Source organism: Adelges cooleyi, unplaced genomic scaffold, assembly GCF_023614345.1.
Source record: "Adelges cooleyi isolate 19-005CV unplaced genomic scaffold, UGA_ACOO_1.1 ACOO_flye_CR_arks_rails_tigmint_CR_PRNA_1, whole genome shotgun sequence".
In the NCBI taxonomy this organism is placed as follows: Eukaryota; Metazoa; Arthropoda; class Insecta; order Hemiptera; family Adelgidae; genus Adelges; species Adelges cooleyi.
In genome coordinates, this window is record NW_026095751.1 from 5569578 (window position 1) to 5591807 (window position 22230).

Below are 22230 nucleotides of genomic sequence, written 5' to 3' on the forward strand. Positions count from 1 at the left end.
ATTTAACAAACAAAAACTAGGCAGCGGTGTTTTTAAAATTTGGAATCTTGTAAACAACGTTTGATCGATTTTTCGTTATTATTAAATGAAAATTACTTTGACAAGACGTCTAAAAGTTACTACACAATCAAATGAAAATCAACGTCCTTCGCTCTAGAACAGTTACTACTTATGCAATCATTAATCAGGAAAGTTTATAATTTAGTTTGGTTACAATTCGTAACTCTAATTACTAATATTGTTTTCAAATATATATGTATATCATAGCATAGTACAGTATAGACAGATCTAAATATGTTTTAAGAATCATAACGCCTTCCAAAATCGCAGAATCCTGCCAAAAATGTTTTTGTTCGGTATACTGTACATTTTATATTTTATTTATAAAATTAGATATTATCAGTACGGACAAATTAATAATAATTAATATGGATTGCCAAATTGTAAACCAAAAACGTTTGGAGTGCAGTAGTGTTGGAAATGAAAAATATCACTGTCTGCTATGTATTTATATGTTTATTTAAATTAGCGTTGTGTACATGAGGTCGGAATACGAAAATAAAATCTCCGGGTTGTCGTTAATTAACTGAAAAATATATCAAGTCAAAACAAACGTGTACCATTGTGTAACGACGACGACGACGATAACATAACGGGTGCTCTGCTCGACGTCTCCATATTTCACTATTTAATTAACTAGACGGGGGCGAAAGGACGATTGTCGACGACAGCGAAACTCGTCGACTGTACTCGTTGTTTGTTGTTTTTTTTTTCTTCTTATGTTTTTTCTTGTTTGAAATTACACGAAAGCCAATAATGGAGACGTTTCCCGACCGCCGAACGGCAACACCACCGCGCGCCTCCTTGTTCGTCGCCGCCGCCGCTGTTCCGTCTTATTCGTTTCCACGCGCCGTTTACGATTGTCACAAACAATTTTTTCTCGCCTCGCCGGTTATTCCTGTCCCTGGGCCCCCGGACCATTATTAATTGGCCCTAGAGTGTTAATTTGCTCCTCCTCCCCCCCCCCTCGAACATCCGTCTCGCGTAATTCCGACTTCTTAGTATAATAAAATAGAACCGTATATACTACTTAATCATAGTACCGCCGCTACAACCGTCAAAAACATTCGAAAATTGATTTTAATTTGAAACCCTTAAAAATACCGCGGCCGCTTCTCGATCCCTGGATCGCCGCCAAAAGCGATAATTTTGCGAAAAATTCTCTGAAAAATTTAATTATTTTAGATTAAAAATATATCTACATAAAGTTAAAGATTCACTAATAACATTCATTAGAGTTTTCACCCATTGTTGATAAAAATGTTATCAAATAACTTTTTCTCAGTTTTATAAAACAAAAACTGCGATGTAAGATTTGGAAACGGATATCGATGTGGATTTTTTTCCCTAGGCTTATCTATGATTTTACTAACTTTGGTTGATTATAAGGTTTTTTTTTAAAAAAAATTGCTTACACTTCAGACGTCCTCTTAAACGGGCCATCGCGATAACCGTAAAATGACGGTACAAAGTGTCGTGTATTAAAGAAAACCGGCAACAATATTGTGAAAAATGATCAAAGGAGTTGTTGAAGAAATACCCGTTTTGTCGAAGCACGACAAACCAATAAACGTCAACATTGTAGTAAACACCGAGCAAGTATACAACAGTGGAATGAGTATGGCGGTAGGCTGGGACGGGGTTTTAATACCTATTTCGAACTTTCTAGAAATTAATATTTAATCCTCCGCGAGAGGACCCCGAGCCAAAGTTACACAGCTTAAGGTTGACTGCTATTCAACCGAATATAATATATGGAACGGGTCATGGTAAAATGGGAAACGCGGTGGTGTACTCGATGAATAGAAAATTCGGATTAAAAAAATATATATGTATCCAAAACTCACATATTAACATCCACGTGCGTACATATATTATAACTTACTCGTATGTGTAGTATAATATACTACATAACATGCGAATCGAAAATAATGTGTACACAAATCCTTAACGACTGCGCCACGGCAGTACACTATACTTACATTTTTTTTCTATGTAAAACGTGCGACTGCAGATAAACGCTTCTAAAAAGTATTAATTTTTACACGTATAATAATATATGCGGCCGTTTGCGATAAATAATTTTAAAAATCGGCCAGCAAAATAAGATAAATTTAAAACGCCGGTTGGTTCACTGCGGCTATGGAATCTACTACCCACTTGGCATGATGATTATTATGAATTGCGGCAGTTTAAACCTTGCCCAGGGTGTGTGAGGATTGCATTAAAATAATAAAATGTACACATCGCGAACAACACGGACGTTTTTTTGCGTACACGTCACTGCGATAACTGCTGGAGAAGTGTTATGGGGTGGACAGCAAGAGGAGGAAGGGGTTGGCCAGCAGAAACACGTGTTACCCGCTTGGTCGGTGAGTGATTAATGAATTAGTTATTGCGAGTTGCTGCTTGTGCACGCGGCCTAGGAAAGGATACGCGTGACAGCATTCGGATGTCTAACGTAATTAGAATCGCCGGAACCGCCAACGAGGAATGAAATAGTGATTCCCTCTTGGGAAATATATACCCGGGCTCTCCTTGTTGAAGAGGTGGGAGCAAGAGTGCGAAGAAATGAGAGGAGAGGTATCGTCCACCGTCGTCAAAGTCGCACTCCGATACAACTTCCTTTCGATCGCAAGTAATTCCCATACAGAAGTTTGACGGCGAAAAAATTGTATACACACCTAGATAGATATTTATTAGAACGTGCCTTTTGGGAATTATACGTGGCAAAGTGACATGTCCTGTATAGCTGAACTAAATGAACAACACCCTTGTTGATATAAATGAGTAATTAAAATACCAAGGTAAAAATATAATCGTAAAATGAAAAACAACAGGTACGTTTTATAATTTGGCGTTATTTTTGATTTTGTATATTAAACTGTTATGACTAATATTCCGTTATAAAAGCATTTGGATCTTGAATTTTCTCTAGCCCAATCAACGATTGAATCAAAACTAAAAAGATGTTACGGCATTTGTATAAAAATCACGTAATTAAAATAATTATATTATGAAATATTATATGATATTATGAAATAATTATAAAATAACTTTTCTCGCTGAACAAAAAATAGACAGCTAAAACTTTGTAGTTGACTTTACTGAATATATAAATATATTTATACTTTCAAGTAATTTAACCAAAATTGATAATATTAAGTATTTTTAAGCCATAGACATGATAATTATGAACTAAAAATGTCAATAGAAACCGGCATACAGTACAAAACAAGTCGTATAGAAAAATGTATACGTATAATAAAAATATTTATTATATAAATAATTTTATTACAAGATCGTTTCAACAAGACAGTCCAGATTGTCGTCAGCGATCTCTAATAAAATAATGGTAAAATCAACTTACAGAATAACATTGAGAATATACAATATCGTCTTATTTGCATTGAGGAGACGTCGTCCCTGTATTGTTTTAAAAACGTCAAACTGGCGACGTTTTGTAAAATCAATTTATAAGTACTCGTCGGCCGTCCCGTAGACGATAGGGCAGTACATGGCGGCGATTTGGGCGTAAGGTTGCATCGATCCGACTAATATCGGCTGGTCTTTGGTCATTTTGTTCCAAAAGTGCACCCCTACGCTATTGTTCAATGCCTTCATTACCGCGTAGTCGTCCGTCTCGTGAAACAACTTTGGCCACTCGTACCAAGGTATCGGGCTAAACACATCTGCTTGGTATATGGTCAAATCGCCACAATTGGCGTTGCCGGCGTTGACGTCGGGCAATTGGTCGGTTTCACACACAGCTCTCGTCAAACTCGTGATTAGAAACGGACCGTTTTGCGTCCATTCGTCGCCTACAAAGCCACGTCTGCGAAATAAGAAACATTAGAGACACACGGAGAGTGGACTCGTGCAAATGTGTGTGTGTGTGCGCTTACATAAACATTTCGATTGCCCTTGCCGCGATACTCTTGTTTTGCAAGCCTATCACACCGCTTCCCAACATGGGTCCGGGTTTTTCGGCGATCACGAAATTCTCCATGGGCACCGGTCGCAAGGACACCACGTCTATATCCATGTAGACTCCGCCGAATTTCCATAATGTCAACAGTCGCAACAAGTCACTGTGCTGCTCCACCGGCCACCGACCTTTGTCCATTGTTCCGGACTTGACAAATGCCTCTGCCGGTGTGTCGGAAACGTATCCGTAAAAGTCAACGTGTCTTATCTTAACGTTTTTGTAATGTGCGATTAACCGAAAAACGGCTGTCATGTTGTGCGTGCACTCCAACCTCGGACTGAGCACTAAGACGTACACCTGACGGTCGGGATTGGCTCTAAAACGTTAAAAATGTTGGTTTATAAAGTACACTCTTAATTTGTATTATTAAAAGTACGTCTTAAGGCGAGTGTGTATTGAACACAACACGTATACCTTTTTGACTGCACGAAATAATTGTTACCAGTCATTGTTACCAACATTATCAGTTATCACTGATTATTAACATTATCACTGATTTTTTATTGATTTTTCACTGATAATAAATAAAAACTAATTATAACAATATATTATAATAACTTAATTTGTTATCAATCTAATTGTATTTTATTGTGGATTTGTAATCGCAATGACTGATATGATGTAACCAGCTGTGACCAGCGCGGCCAAAAGTTGAATCTATTCAACTTTGCGGTAACGTCTTGGTAGACACGATCAAAATGTATCTACCATGATAATATAAGCCAATCAGTAAAGAGTATTTTACACGAAACAAAACGACACGACGAGTTGAGGACTAGTCTTTACTCTTCAAAAATACTCGTAAACCCGTGTAGATCAAAGCCCGAATGTAGATTTTATATACTGAATGAGTACAATAGTTATAATAGTTATTTTAATTTTACATACATACATAATGATAAATGTCATTTTTTTAAATAGCATTACATATATCATCTGTCATTTGCATAACAGAAGCGTGTATTCAATTAATACTACTATTTTTGTTTCCAATTAATAATTATTAATTGATTATTGATTAAATTAAATAATTGTTATTTGTAAATAATTTTGAAGATTGTAAAACCAAAATACATTGTATTTGAGTTAGTAATTGAAACTAATCTACAATATAAATAAACGAAATTCATCGCAATAGTATAACAATAATATTTCAGCGCTCATAACACGATAATAACATTGCTGCCAAAAATGCCTAATAAATCTGACCGGCCTTTTAACCTTACCAAAAAAACGTTAACACAAAATAAAGCTCAATGTTTAGTATTTAATGTTAATACTGTAAAAGTAATAAAAATGAATAGAAAAAAAATCATTCCTTCATTGAAATGCTGTGCGATTGGAAAAAGTCTACCAAAAAACGCGAGGTTGTCCCTCCTACAGGTTAACTATAACAGCTATAAGTACTTAATTAATTCGTACATATAGTTAAATATAATTAAAACGTTGATAATTTAACGCTTTTATTTAATAAAAAAAACGAAAATAGTGCCCCTCTAAATAAATATTTTTTGGACTATGTTTGCGGACTGAATCCGCCACTAAGTAAAGAGTTCTTTTATTGTTTCATAATTTTATTTCTTTGCATATTATGTACAAGACATGTATATTATCTGTATGCTCTGGAACACCACAAGTGTTTCTTAAGTTTTCTAGATTAAGTAAACGGCCGCTTATACATATTATATAACATAATAACATAAAAAACGGAATATAACGATATAAACAATTATTATCCGGTTATTTTACTATACACTGGTTTTTCATGGTCAACCGAACTAATAATTATCAATTATTCAACTATTTAGATAAAGCAAACTATTAGAGTGATTAGACAAAGAATCAAATACACATTTATAAAAGTTAAGTCGGTTGATATTTAGTGTGTGCACACAACACGCGTATATTATTACCTTATTTAATATAAAAGTAAATTTACAAAAAAAAATTCTATGTGCAAGTATAAAAAAAAATACGAACTTGGCTATATAGATGGACCTATATTGAGCGAAAAATTGGCTTTACAGCTAGGGAAATATTGCTATAGATAAAATGAAATTTAATTATAAATTAATCAACTGAATACAAAATTTACATAAACCCGGATTTTTTTTAACGTTTTTTTTTTTTAGTAGCAATAGTATATAGTTATATTTATAATTTGATTATATTTATTATGTTAATTTAGCTTTTACCCATATCTATATTATTGAATTAGAAAACTGTGAAATCAGTATCAAAGTGTAGAGTTAGAAAATCCTCAACTACAAGAACCCCAGTGTTTTATAGTCCAGCCAAGTGTAGATATTCGGTACTTACCGAAATATATAAGGGTTTTTTATTGGGATTTTTCAGGTTTAACGATAGCCATAAAAACTTGACCGGACCCACTATATATATATATATATATATAACATAGATATTGGTATTTATTATGTTCCTGATACACTTTTCACCGGTAATTATACTAACCTTGCAGCCGATTCAATCGAGCACGCTTGTCTGGGTATGATTTCTACGGCCGGCATGCGGTTGGTCTCCAAGAAGAATATCGACTTGTTCATGTCTACTTCGTTGGGGTCCAGGGTTTCCAACCTAACGCATCCTTGGCCGGATCGATGAAACGGGTTGACGTTGTAGATCATGTTGAACGTGATATACACTATGGCCAAGATGTTCAAACATAAACCTATACAGCCGACCATGCGGTACAGGCGTGGGCCGCCGTTTAAAGCGCGGCGCATGTTTGGTCACACCACACACTGACCGTATTCAAAACCACTACTGAATTGACACTGATTTGTCGTTACTCATGCGTATCATCATAAATATTATTATTATTGTTTCTACTGTATCGCCGAACGCTCGTAGTACGCGTACGCTTCGTGAGCAATTGAATCAACCGTCTTTTTCTCAGACACCTTATTATATTTTTGTGAACACCAGTGTTGTTCCATGTTATCTTATCAGACGAAATTCTACGTAAACAATGCGTAATAATATATAATGTAGCACTTATTATTATTATTTATCACTCGTTTATTACTACTAATTGTTACCGGTAAATTTACATAATAAATATATAATAATACATAATAATGTAAATATATTTATGTGTGTGTATATATATATTATAAGTATTGAAAATTAACAGTGCAATGTATACCTAAAATTATAGGAAAATTTGAAAGTGTATGGCTAACATTTTTATCAAATTTAATTTGAAAATCGATAGAATATAAGGTCGTTATACCTAACGCTTATGGCGTAAGATTTTATAAATTAAAGTTCAGGGATTCTTGACAAATTTAAAGTACCAAATTTATTTATGCGGAAATAGGAGTATAACTTTTGGCGGAAAACAGAAATAGTGATAACGGTCTTGTAATATCTAGCTCGTCACTTAGAAGCCAGTGAGGTAGACAGTACTGGACAAACTGATAGGTTTTGGAAGCCAGTGAGTACAACGAAACAACACAAACGTTTATAACATAAGATGATATAATGTAATAGTTGCACGGTAGATATTGTACTGACTAAAAGCTTAATCTAAGATACTACTTTATGGAGTATTTATACGAGTTTTAACCATAGTGAATTTAGATGGTAACCGAAAATAAGGATGCACACGTCGACGTTGTCATCCGTCCTTGTCTCGTGTAGATGCATCGAAAGTCCCCATGTACATATATGGGTATGTGCATTGTGCATGTTGTACGTGATTGGTATACATTACAGTCTAATCTTTTTAGCGGAAAACGGAATCCCCGGTCGATTTTGTAGGCAAATAAGTACAACCGGAAATACAAATGTAAGATAACAATGTGCGCAAGCTAGTCATCCTGTAATCGTCAAAAATTGTATGATGTGCGGAAACGAGTTTTTACCATCGTCACTAGACTGTATGCTCTATAATCAATAATGACACATTGTCTATTAGAATAGCTCCAGTTGTAAAAATGTCTTCAGTTTTTGGATATCACAGAGTATATATTATAATTAAAACATTTTTTTTTTATACTTTGTGTACACTAAAATCTGTAACTAAAGAAATCTACATCTGAAGGTCTATTAATAGATAAAGTGTTATCAGACACAGATTTCATGTGAATTTTTCCGTTGTCAATAAAGTAATATCTCATTATCGTTTAAAGGGGTTATAGTGTGTAGGTCTGAGGTTTGAGCGTAAACAAAAAAAAACCTGTCAGGGTTTTGGGTTCTTTAGCCAATTCTGAATTTTTAAGTTGGCTGTGCTGCTTTAAGAGTATCAGCAATTCTACGGAGTTATTGAGCATTTTTAAATTAGTGACTTTGAAATATTTATTATAACGTCCCCAATAGTCGTATCGCTTACCTTTTATTATTATACAAATAATAATGAGAAAGAGAAAATTGTAAAAGAAAAGATGTTTTTCCGATTACTTCTGGAGATTAAATTGTTTTGATGTCGATGTGCGCGGCCGATATAGTAGTATGGGGACGTTAGGGGGAGAGGGGTAAGGCCCGGGAACGTTGAGAAAATATAGCCAGTTTTCAATTAGCATTGTTTTTAGAGAGCTTTGTGCACTTCTCCGTGGCATTTATATATATATATATGTACATCCCACGGTCTTTATAAATATATATATATATATATGTATTGCTTTCGTGGCATTATAACAGCGTCTCCGTGCGCAAGTAAGTATATGAACGCCGCTCCATGGTATTGCCTATTGTTTGTATTAAATCGTCGACCTACGTGCTACTGCCGTTGCTATACGGGCAACCACCTCTAGCGCAAGCAGACGAGGGTCGTGATCCCTTTTGGAAATCGGCGAACAAATATTTGCACTCGTGGGAAACGGGACAGATGACGGCAGCAATCATGTGTTTGGCCCGAGTTCGGTTTGTTCGTCGTGGCTGTCGGTGCTAGAACTGACGTTTCACCTGAGGATTGTCTCCACAGGTTACACATTATCCGAGACAACAATAAAAAAATAAGTTTAAAAAAGAAAAACCACTCGAGTGGAATCCGCGTTTTTAAATATTGGGCTTGACGATTTCTTCCACACGAATTTCTTTAAAGATCAACAATTTTTTTTTAACACAATTAACTCCCACGACTCAGTGACAATCTTAACGTGTAACATTGATTACGATTATGATTATACATTTATAACGTTCATAATAATCAAATTTTAATTTAATATAAAACGTTTTTATTATGAATGACGCCATTTTTATTTGAATTGCACTTAACAGATGTTTGTGTCCAACCATCACTGTATATTTTCCAATAAATTTACATAAAAATGTTAATAATACATTTCTTTTCGACTTACATTAGTTACAACTTAGATACGTTGACAGAAAAAATACAATATACACACAACTAATATATCGTAAAGCGGTTTTTCATATTAATTTTGAAATTTGATCGTTTGCTATACCTTACACACTCCCCAGATATATTTGCCATATATTCGGGTGTGTTCACCTTTGATAGCTCTAAATCCCGTTGACGTCGGTGTAATCCCGTGTATCATACTGCCAAAAGCTCTATTTGTGTTTTTATATACATATATGATTCAGTCTCCACGTCAAATTACATCAAGCACACGCTCCACTTACTATACCTGCTACTATCACGTTTATCGACCCGTTCACTTGGAAATTATATATCATACATATATATATATATATATATAATTATTAAATACCTTACAGCGTGACATTCATCGCCTGTTCGGTCGAAACGCGATATTACGTATTCGTTGTATTTGTTGTATATGACGACAGTGTGGGTGTAAGGGTGTCTTGGCGGTGTTTTTACAGGGCAAGTATATAAGACAGACACGGAGGAACAGAAGAGTAGGAGGGAGTTGAGTTTCGTCTGGTATTATTTATAACTCGGTAATATTGATCTCCATCACTCCTCTTGACAGCTTGCCGCCGGCTGCTGGCCTCCGGTTGAAATTAATATCGAGTGTGCCCTCCCCACCTCACCCCTGGTTGACCCCTCCGACCACTCTCCCCCTTGCTACAAGACTTTGGTCTCTCTTACCGCCGGTCTTTGGACTTGTATGTTTGTACATGCCGCCACAGCTTATGCGTTTATAAACGTACGGCGGCGTGTTTTGTGTATTATACACACGAATGCATACGCACAAAGTTATGGACCTGAAAAGCTTAAAGTTTAATAGGAATGCGCTTTCGTCGGCGGAGTATTAAACGGCTCGTCTTATGACACACACCCCGTTTACACAACAGTCTTGTACATATTCTCTTAGCCAAGTGCGAGTACATATTACTATACAGCAAACCTACATATGTTTTTTCATTTTCCGTGTGTGTGTGTGTGTGTGTGTGTGTGTGTGTGTCTATATAAGCCGTGAGATTTTCGCGTATGAATTTTTAATCCGTGGGATTACGTTGTGTTTGTGCGCCATACAACGATTATAGGGTGAAAAATAAATTATTGAAAACATAAGCCGTCGCCGCGAAGGTTATGTAGTATACATAAAATATTGAATTAAAAAAAAACTGCGATTTCATTTTTAAAACTTCCCATCACAAAAAAAGGATATAAATTGTCTACGATTCATACATTGGCTAATCGAATACATCATAACGAGATTTTTAAGTTGACAAACACTTAATTGTGGTGTTTTGCCAAAAAAAAAAATAATAATAGGTAAAATCGCAGTTATTTATTTGCCATCTGACGTATACTTGGAACATTTCTACTGCGGTACTAAAGTATTGTTTATGAATATTATGTAATCGAGGAATACATAATTTTAAGATACTAATAACACTAGACAATTAATAAAACTCAAAAAAAAAAAAATACAATTTGGTAATTTTGTGTATATTATTTAAATAACGTAGGTATAAATAGTATAATATCGAATAAAAACACTGATGAAATATTGGTTTGATTGGCCATAACATGTATACATTACATATGTATGTATTTATATATTATTAGGTTGTATTTATTGATTAGTATAATTAGTATAATTTATGATCAAAGCAGATCGTTCAATTTTTTTATGCTTACATAGTTCTTAGTATGCCATTATAATATTGTTATTTTACAAATTCATTTTTTAATGTAATACACCCAGTATTACAATAATTGACAAAGCGTTAAATTGGCATAATTTGGCTTCGATGAGAAAAGCTGGGAAGGTATTGTTTAGTTAAATTAAAAAATGTAATATAATTGTCAGGGTTTTATTCGTTTAACTAAAATGCGATTCTGTTTTTTTTTTTTTTTTTTAATGGTTCGGCTTAAATCGTTTTGTATTGTTAATGTTATATATTTTTTTCCAGGCGAGTGCGAGTTTCCCCCTCAATGGTCCGGCCGGTGGTTTCAGTCCGGCGTCAACCATCATATCCAAATCAATTCTACCAGCATACTAACCAAAGGGGAATGCGTGCAAAACATCAGCGACAAGTTCCTAATCGAAGACAGGTAACAGCTTGCGTTCTATATTCACTTGTTAAGATTTTAATTATACCGCGGTCGTGGTGCTTATTTATGTACGACCTGGCATTTAGGTCGGATGGCTTGTATACAGTATGTAGAGTTTATTTTGAGTGACGGATTTAGCGAGAGACGCGTGACAAGTCGTGGTTGGCACCGAACCGCTCTGCGTTAGATATCGCCCCTCGACTCATCGATCTCCGGCGTCGCCAGTTGTTGCTCATTCCACTATTGAACTAATGTTCAAGTCGGCTGTCGGTCTTAACCCGTTCATTTTTGTCCATATCGCGTTTATGTATTTAACTTCAAAAAAATACAATTTACACGCTGAATAAACCTTCTATGAAACGCTGATGTATTACAGATAAAACGATACCCCGCGGGCAAGGCGAAATCTACTTTTTATATTCACTAACAACCGTTGAATTCTATTATCAGGCTAACCGATTTTGCACCGATTGTCTCTTGTTAAAATATAATATGGACTAATAATTCCAATTAAGTATATTATATATAATCGTTACAGTTTTAAATAAAATAACAGTACATATAAAACGCGGAACAATCACTTTTTACCCAATATTTTTAGTAATAATCAAAACTTTCAAATTATACATATCATATTCCTCGCAATTTTTAAATGTATAACATGTTTAAGAGCTAGGGGGGCGCAGTGTAAAATAAAAAAATCGTTTGAAAGAAACACTTTGTATGTTTATATCTTTGATAATTTATTTAATATATTAGCTTTAGAGTGTCTAAAATTACCACTATTGTACTTAAAACGCACATTATTCGAAATCCCTTTTTTCCAAATTGGCGTTCAAGATATTGTAGGACGATCCATTAACAAAAAAAAACTTAATAAATTACCCGTTGATGTTTAATAATATTTGTATCGTTTATATTATTCACGTGTTATCCCAGGACTTGGTTTTGACGTAATCAAATTGTATAGTATTTAAAAACAATGTGCATATAAACACGTGTATACCGCCATAAATGAAATACTAAACAAATTGCTAGAGACCAAACGGGACAAATTTTAATTCGTTTATGACTATAATTGATATAACGAAACCCATTTATTGTAGACAAAGCATAAAACGATCAAACGTCAATTCGAAAATACGTCGAATACAAGTAAGTTAGTTTATTTCGTGACGTTCAATAGAAAGGAATCGGAATGCCGTCGTTCGGGGTAGGTAGGTACGTGTGGGTTTTTTGTATAGTCGATCCAATTGGTATTCAACCGTCTCCGTCACGCCGACTTCTTGTCGGAGGCACGATGACGTATATTCCAATAGGAATAAGATATAGGAACCCATAATCGAAGTCCTGTATAGAAAAAAAAAAAATATGAACGATGTCCGATGTCCCTTCGGTCTTGTTTTTCTTCCCTCGTTAAAGGATCCGATTTCTCTGATGTATGTATATACTGTACACAGCATCTTCATGTAGGTACATTATTCCCGTCTTGTCCGTTTCCTGAACGCGACGGCAACACGGTGTGACCAACTCAATCACGGTATGTAGATGGGTGGGTGAATGTGTGTGTGTGTGTGTGTGCTGGACCTATATGTAATAACATGTAGGCGAAGGAAAAAATGACGGCTCGCTCACAATTGGAATAAATTATACCGGCGGTAGTATTATAGTAACGAGAACAAAAGTGAATCGTATACATATATATAGCAAGTATAGTGTCGGGGAAGCGAGTAGGAAATAACGTGCAATGCACGTGACAGGTCAAATAAAAGTGGTCGACAAAACCATTGTTTCGGGCTCGTAATTTCGAGTTTTTAATATTTATAAAAAAATTATATATATATTTTTTTTTTTTCAAATCCCTACGCTCGTATAATCCCTACTCAATCCGCGCCTTTTTTTTACATATATATGTATATTATTCATATATATATATATATATATATATATATATATATATTGTTTTTGTTTTTCGGACGCATGATGTTATTGCGCACATTATATTACACCGGGCTCGTCATATTTATCGTACATTACCCGGCAGTAGGAGCGTGTACGGCATGGGAAAAGGGGTAACCGGTGGCAATTGTCGTTTCGGGTTAATTATTATTACCTCTCTCGCCCTTTCAAAAAACTATATGTTTTTTAGGAGTCGTGCCGTCGTCGTCGCCGTCGCCGTCATAATTATTATAATGAAAACCACCGTTGTTGCTTTTGTTGGTTGTCGACCGGCAGCGGCGCGGTTCTACCCCAACGTGGTGTGTTTGGCCTATGAGAAATAAGGCACAACAAAAGCGTGAAAACGAAGGTTTTTTTTTTTTTTTGCACATTTGTATTACCAGTGAATAGGACGGGGGCACGCTTTTCTCTGTACACGAAACTGCGGACGTCTACTACGTACATGGTGTGGTTAAAAAGAGAAAAAGAAAAAAATTAAAAGTGACAGCACTGCCATTTGTATTTTGAATTTTTTTTTTCGTGTAAGGACATCACAAAACGACCACGATTTACCGAGGGATAAAAACAGAGGACACAAGCAAACTACAATAATAGTTTTTTAGGGAAATTATTTATTTTTTTTTTTAACTGAAATGTTTACCATGTACGATAGTATAGTCTGAGCGCTTGTTTAATTGCCTTTTCGCTAAATTACAATTGAAGTTCGGTTTCATTCCACGAATCTCATGAGCCATGATAATGTTCACGTTCTGTTTGATGTCAATCCCCTTTTGAGGGCTAAAACGCCAAGATGAATATTATTCATGTTTTAAAATTTACAAGGGCATCTTTTTCCAGGTTAGTTTCTTTGTAAATTTAAACAAATTCCAACAAAAATCATACGTCATTTCAATCTATGTAGCAAGTTACTCAAGTTATTGATATCTTAATGATATGAACCTATTTAAAAAAAATTTTAATAATTTATAATGTTGTTTGGTAAAACGACACTTCTAGTTTAAGTAGCCATTTTTATTATTCTATTCAAGCTACTTTGTATTGCTGTTCTTTTCTATACTTGCTACTACCATAAACTCAAGGGCGCACTCTCCATGGAAACAAACGTTATTGTCCATGTATAATAACCACACGAGGGCATCGCTTCAAGCGGTGACCATTTTTTTTCTAGTATCACTCAAGAGAAGTGTCCCAAAGTGTTTCATCTCTATTGTTCCTATTCAAAGAATTCGACAATTAATAATTGAAACGATATTTTTTTTATTTTGTTTTGTCAAAAAATATAATAAAATTCGCGTAGGATGTTTTTTCATTTAATAAATGTACTACGACGTAGTACTACGACATATGTCAAATTATATGTCACATCCGTACTTTGGTCTGCGACAAGAGTGTTATTAAATCAGTTAACAATACCTTAGACTTGACACTCTTATTAGTCTTGTATTAGTTGGCATGTTTTGTTTGCTTTCTTTACACTATTTATTTTCGTCTGTATTCGGGTTATTAAGGTTTGCTTAAAATAAACCTGTAACCTGTATTAATAAACCTGAATCAATATTATTTTTTTAAATGTTGTTTTTAAATAAACGCAACTGCATACTTTAAAAAAAAAAAAAAAGAATTAATTTTTCTTTCCTAAAAAGTATTGGAATGTAAACTTGACAAGCAATATTTTTGAAGGGTTCTGTTCATGAAATGGGCTGAATGTGGTAGCTGAACTTGTTATAAAGGTTATTAACCTAACCCCAGTCCACTTCTCAAAACACTCTTCGAATAAAAAAGAAAACAGGGTGAAGCTTATGCGAGCGGTGCCCATATATACACAGAAATGCTATTAGCGGAAGGTCACTCTTGAGGTGAAAAAAACTTCAAAGGTTTCAGTACTAAGTTCATTTGCACCCGCAGAATTACAAAATAAGAAGGTGAAAGAAATAGAGGGGTGAATCAGGTTAGTGGAATTTCAAAAAAGGACGAGATCCTTTTGCCGTTTTTTCGTTTATGTGAGTGGTGTATAATATTATGTTTTATACTTATGGGTTTTTCTAGTTTGATGTTACACTATGTGTCCATTTTGTTCTCTTTTGAACCTTCTTATTCGATTAATAAATGTGTAGATATCTTTGTTCATTAAGAGACTAACTATATATCTCTACATATAGGTATATCGTTGGCTTTATCTGTATGTAAATAAAAAACATCTCAATTGTTTTTTAAGGACATGAACTAATGTATGAGCCGACAGATTATGATCCGTTTTGGACAGCAAAGCAAAAAAATTAATATTTAAAATACCCTTAAAATGGTTTTTACATATTTTTGTTGATCTATAAAAAGTTAAAAATATGGACAACGTAACGTGGTTGTTTGAACAAGGTAAATCCTTGAGTTTGTAATAAGACTAGGAAATAATAGAACCCTTTGTTGAATATGGAAGGAAGAAATATGCGCTGACATTTAAACAAGCTTCTATAAACCCAGTTTGCAAAACTTTACCTTTTTTCTTGTACCATTATGATCCTTCTTTCTCCAGGTATCATGGCGCATTCTTTAACCCCCATCCTACCGGTACAAGAATTTAATATTTCCTCGGTCTTACTTGTACACCACTAAAACATTCTATACTCTTAATGATAATCTTTCCCTTTCAGTTTCTTTCCTTGCTTTTGGAATGTGTTCCTTTTTTTAGAGCACGTGGGATGTTGACAGCGTATTGGTTGGATAAGAGAAGGAATGTTTAAAGAATCCATAATCATATATATATATATATATATATTTATCATCGGGAGTCTTGACATTTATAATTATTAATTTTTAACGACGTTTTATCATATACTATTCCCTCACTTTATTGTTGGCGTATGATTATAATGAGCCTTTAACTATATAATAGTTAATACAAGGCTAACATAACCATAACCATAACAAATTAAGAATAATAAACTTAGAAAAACCCGTATATTATTTAAATTGTGTATGATAGATGACTAATTGTGATATGATTAATAATGGTAAAAGTGTCCATATGTTAAGTTTTTTGGTTATATATTTTTCAGCCAACGAAACGTTTTCTTATTTGTGCTTGCTTTACAATTTATTGTCTTCAATTTCCAAAGTAGGTATTTTAATATCTACTTTGGAAGAGACGCATTTTCTAGTGTTTCGATAAAAATGTAAATGATTATAATATTGATACAAATATTCCTTCTAGTAATTCCTATTTTATATTGTTGTTAAGTTATTCAGTGATGAAAAACATTGTTGGGCTTTTTAGTGCAAGACATATTTTCATAATAATATTGCAGTAATATTATGCATTTATATATTATATTTTGTACAATTGAAATTTCTTAAACAGGTCTGTTCAAAAATAATTTTCAGTCACATTCGGTTGTATTTTGATAATAATAAATCTTAATATTATTATATACAGATATATGACGTGTAGAACTGTCGGATTCTGAAAATACCTGATATCAACGGTGATTGATCGATTCAATTGAGGTAAAATCGTTGGTAAGTTATTGCAACGTGACGGAAGCCCATAAAATATTATCTACTTATTTCTTGAAACTTCTTCGTAGGGTTTTTGACGATTTTTAGACGTATTGTCAATTGATTACACCCAAGTGATTTATACGTTCGTAGAAATAAGGAAGCTCATTGTTTTGCACGTGGCCTATAGTTCGTGTAATATTGTATAATATGCCGGGTTCGACAAAGTTTGATAATGTTTGCATGGTGTAAGTTCTAGACGGCAAGTGGGGTTCCCCGGCGGTGATGCTTGGACACGCCTACACAAATATTAATACTATGTAGATGATAATAACCTCCGTTGCGGAATATGCTGTTGCAATTTTACACCCAATCCGGCAACAAACCACTGCCGTCTGAATTACCTATACCACCGACTGCATTGCTAATGTCGGGATAGCTTTAATATTCATCGGGTGGCTCACCGCAGCCGCCACGGTTGCTTTTGTATATCCTAAGAATAAGATCACGCGTCAACGGACATAAAAATCTCTCTTCGACCTTTGCCGTTGTGAAATCCTACGGTTATTACTCTGCTTTTATAATCCTCTCCCTACTCTCTTTATATATATATATATATTATAACAATAATTCTCTCCACTCTGCAACGTCGAAATGGTATTCGTAACACGTGGCATGCGGCTAATTAATCCACCAATGTCCAAAAGGTGCCGATATTCGGCGCACCGTTTGGAATATCAAATGAGTGGCTGTTGCAGTGAATGGGGAATGGTCGCAGCCAAGTTTGCGCCTCTAGTATTAATTCGACAACAAACTGTATAGCCCGTATAAGTATTCTACGGTCTGTGCAAAACGATGATACTGTTGTATCTCAGTTGACCCAGGGCCTAGAATTTAACTCAATTTGTACGCCTATATCTAAAAAACGTGACTGTTATCTTCTTAAATATTAATCAGTGCATTATTTTTTCTATACGTTAGTTGTGTGTATAGATATAATTTTAGGATAAAAGGCGGCCTCCGCGCTAAATTGTTTTTTTACCACCTTAAGTGTCCTCTCTGATTTAATCTACTCTGTGGTTGACCAAAATGATCCGTCGGTAAAAAAACAATGATGAGTTTATGGTTTAGAAAAGGTGTGTTGATTGAAATATTTGCTGATTTCACACAAAATCGTTAAGTATAATTTATTATGCTAATCCCGGTCCCGTTCGAAATCGTAAAATGCTGATTACTCGTGGAATAATATTCAAAACCGGTTTCCGGTCAATAAATATGTCTGGAAGATCATTAACTTGTTTCAATAAACTGTACATGGTACCTACCGTTGAGATGCCGAAGTTGTGCAATCCAAACGTGTTGGAAATTATTATAAAAATAACGTCATTTATTATAGTTAGGCAACATATTATTTTAAACTTAAATAAAACGTTTGTGCTCGATTGATTAAATCGTACAACTAAATTTCGTTTATACTTTAAAACAAAACGTTGAAAATGTAGACATATACATATGTATTTTCTTGTTAGATAGTTTTTTCACTCCGAATTTGACTTCAAAATTTCTCTATTAGGTAATTATGCTATAAGTGTCTTTAAAATAGCATCTACACCCAGTGCAATCATAAAAATGTGAAAAATAATCATAAATCAGCATCAAATTTCTAAATGTCAAGTGGGTCACTAAGAAAATAAGCCTACTCTCATAGAAGGGCAACTCTGCGTAGTTTAGCTCGTTATCAGATAACATTTTAAGCGAACATTCTGATTTGATTTTCTCTCTGTGTACCTACTATTCGTTTGACATAAATTTATGTTAACCAAAATAACACTAACACCGCCTATAACTTACATTCGAGGCCTATATGTAATGTAAAACAAAGTTTTAACCAATGTTTACCACAGAAAAGTTTTTTTTTTTTTTTAACTCGAATGATAGATAGGAGATTTTTTTCTTCGGTACTTTGTAAAAGTTACGTAAGATATTTTAAAACGTTCAAAGATAACATAATCTTTCAGAAAAATCCATCGTATACGTTTTTCACATTTACTCTGATATATCAATACATGTTTTTTTTGTTTAAATAAAAATCGGTATACCAACACATTACAAAATATCAGCGATAGTTTTTGTTTGATATTAGTATGTACTAAATTTGTTTTACAATTATAGTTCTTGATGTTTTTTATTAAAAGTACACACACTTATTGTAAACAGTATCATAGTTAGCAGAAACGGGGGTTTTTTTTTTTTGGTGGGGTGTGTTCCAACTCAGATGCGTACAACAAGTTCTGTCGACTAATTAAACGCACGCGACTGTAATATTGTCAGCATAATCATATCTTATAATCGCATTACAGATACATACACATCATCAAACACAAAAGCTACATACGCTATGGCATGACTGCGCTTTGTGAGCATATAATATACACAGAATCGATAATGGCCGCGGGGAGGGTTTTAACGATTTCCCTTGTAGAAGTAAATTTGTTGTATACCTGTTCCCCGAGGGATACTATAGTAAGCCGGGGCTCTGCGAGGCACGCTTTCCTTCGTTGTCCGGTACACTTATGAAATGGTCTTTTAATGTAATCGTGCGTTTTGTACCTTTTTGCCTTGAGCATTTCTATTGTACAGTTACTGTATTATCCATGCTCCTACCCGTATTGCTCATATTGTTCGTCGCCACTCCAATGTGACGCATGTCTAACCTATTGTCAAAAGAACTCCGTTGAATACCTACTGAACGGACTTTTTGTAAACATTTTTTTTAATATATTAATATTGGTCAGGTAAACGTCTCGAAAAAATGTGGTAGCTATTTGGTTTCCTTTATGAAAATACAACTTTGTTTCGTCGAGTAAAGAAAGAACCTCACAAAGCTACTTTTAATGGAAAAGCAGGGTTAGGTTAGGTTAAAAGCTTAAAGAATTTCCGAGTTTTCTTTTGTGCCGTGTATATGTTTATGATTATAAATTATTCGGCTTTTACAAAAGAATTATAAACATTCCATAAACGGATAGGGTTGGGTTTTTCTTCGGGTGTATCGAAATTCTAAAATCGTTTTCTTTTATGACCGAGGTTGTGTTCTAATGCACGGGACAGAATGAAAAAGTTTTGCTGCCGCTCTTATTCGGTACAACGATAATTCCAACTTGAGGAAATGTGTTAGACCGCAATAAAATTCTATTGCAGTATCCTAAAATTTTTACCGTTTATCTCTTTCTTTTTTTTTTTTTAGTCGCTGAATATTCTAGCAGAACTTTAAAATACCTCCTTGTATTATTTTTATTTTATTTTTTTATCGCCTCTAAAGCAAATCCGGGTTACTGCAAATGTCTCTAAAAAAATAAAATACATATGAAATGTCTACATAACCATATTTCCTTTATATAAATACCAGCTCTATAGTAATGTAGAATATATAATAATAGTAAACTTATTATTTCATGTCAAATGAACAGATGAACTATCTTTGATCTTTATAGATGTATAGGAAGATAACGAATCAATTTCGTATTTCCTTTTGTCTATTGTTCACATATACTGCTGGTCTTCAATGTATTTTTGTTTGTCTCGTTATTTTGGAGTAGCTATGTTTTACTCTAATTGTTATCCACGACTTCTGAAACAGTTACAAATAAACCAACGATTGACCGTATTTTTTTTTTACAAATATTTTGGTTATATTGATGAAGAAGTCTTATTGAACATTTATTTTGATAACGCAATGACCACCATTAGTTAAACCGTCAAATAAATATCAGCTTATCCTTGAAAGTTTCAATAATTGTATAGTCAAATTAATGTTCAACAATTTAAAAAAAAACAAATCTACTCACTAAATGAAAATAACTAAAATAGCTCATATATTTTAGAGGTTAGGTTTGATGGAAAATGTATTCTAATGCTAAAATATCAGTTATCGATTGATATTTTCCCAGTTATATAATAAAGTTCTCTGTTCTAAACAAAATATTTTTAACATTGGATTACTTCTCTTTACACTTGTTCGACCCTTGTGATTTCCTTGATCTACATAGTACACAATCGTTTTAGTAGTAAATAAACTGGTGTTCTCCAGATAGGGAAATTGGCATAAAGTTTCAAATTTGGAGCGTCTGCTTTTGAATACAAGATTGGAAGACGGAAGTTGCTAGAAATCGTTAACATTCGATAAGCCTTTAAAGGAGCTTATCGAGTTTCTCGTGTGTGCGTGGCCTTAGTTCACAAACGGAATTACTCGGTAAAGTCAAAAGATAACCCACCACATAACCCATCACCGCCGGGGTTAAACGCTTAGGGTTCAGCCAATATTTTCATGTTTTCTCCTAGTTATATCTCCATTTAGCAAATTCCCTAGACACTATACTGCTTCTATAACCGTATTAGAAGTCAATTAAATTTAATGACAGATTTTATCATAATATTATACTGATTTACTCGAGTGTAAATCTCATCCTGCGAAATAGAAAAAATAATACTATTAATAAATAACAATAATTGGAAAAAATAAATATTATATGTCTCATTGTTTTACCTTTTTTTTTATTGGTATAATAATTATTTATTTACAAAGGTGTAGGTTTATTCAATTCATGATTCACAAAAAATTATAATTGGGAGTTGTAGCAATTTAAAAAAAAACAGTACCATTTATAACTTTTTAAATTTTATTTTTGTTAGCTCATCTTTAATTCAGTAATAGATTTTCATACTTGCGAGTCTTTCATATCGAATTTGAACTGGAGCAAAATTGCTGATATCTTTAAAATTATAATTTATTCTCTTAAAGACCGACCGCGTGTAATTTCGAATTAACTAAGGGTCACCCTTTAGCAGTCACAGTCAGATGTTACCGTTTTGTATGAATATGCTGATGGATTGGACAATATAATCGGTTAGGTAATTAATCTTTAGAGCCCTTTCCTAATCACAATTCACACGTGCACCGAAACTCGTGTATTATTGTTATATACACACATAAGCGTGCACGGTTGTTTAAGTATTTTGAATTGATGTGAGCCTATTACTGGTTTGAAAGTTTGTGGCACCAAATGTTAAAGACAAGTCCGATTTGTCACCGCGGCGCAGCGTTTAATCTTGTAAAAGTTACGTTAAGGTTTAAGGATATGCATTTGACTTTACACACAAGAAAGAGGGGACGAGATTTCGCGATGGGGTAAAGAATATAAGGGACTGGCAAAACGAACGTTTGAAATATTTATCTCGTGGATATTATGAATAAGTAAAGATGTTAAGAGTTGAA

The 22230-nt window shown here is 34.0% G+C and overlaps 2 protein-coding genes across 2 annotated transcripts in view; one reads left to right on the plus strand and one right to left on the minus strand.

Moving 5' to 3' along the window:
• LOC126832951 (uncharacterized) overlaps nt 1–22230 on the plus strand; it is a 107418-nt gene that overhangs the window by 33017 nt on the left and 52171 nt on the right. Inside the window, exon 3 of the mRNA XM_050564019.1 lies at nt 11366–11507. Coding sequence (XP_050419976.1) covers nt 11366–11507 — 142 coding nt within the window. The remainder of the gene's footprint in view (nt 1–11365; nt 11508–22230) is intronic.
• LOC126832958 (lactosylceramide 4-alpha-galactosyltransferase-like) lies at nt 3340–6919 on the minus strand. Its single transcript, XM_050564033.1, has 3 exons — nt 6521–6919; nt 3966–4364; nt 3340–3895 (listed from the first exon to the last, which is right to left on the minus strand). The coding sequence occupies exons 1-3, from the start codon at nt 6790–6792 to the stop codon at nt 3535–3537; spliced, it is 1032 nt and encodes a 343-aa protein (XP_050419990.1). The 5' UTR covers nt 6793–6919; the 3' UTR covers nt 3340–3534.

Coding starts and splice junctions, on each gene's coding strand:
- LOC126832958 (XM_050564033.1), bottom strand. CDS start 6,792: ATGCGCCGCGCTTTAAACGGCGGCCCACGCCTGTACCGCATGGTCGGC. Junction 4,365..6,520: donor TCGATTGAATCGGCTGCAAG/GTTAGTATAATT, acceptor TTAACGTTTTAG/AGCCAATCCCGACCGTCAGG. Junction 3,896..3,965: donor AGGGCAATCGAAATGTTTAT/GTAAGCGCACAC, acceptor CTTATTTCGCAG/ACGTGGCTTTGTAGGCGACG.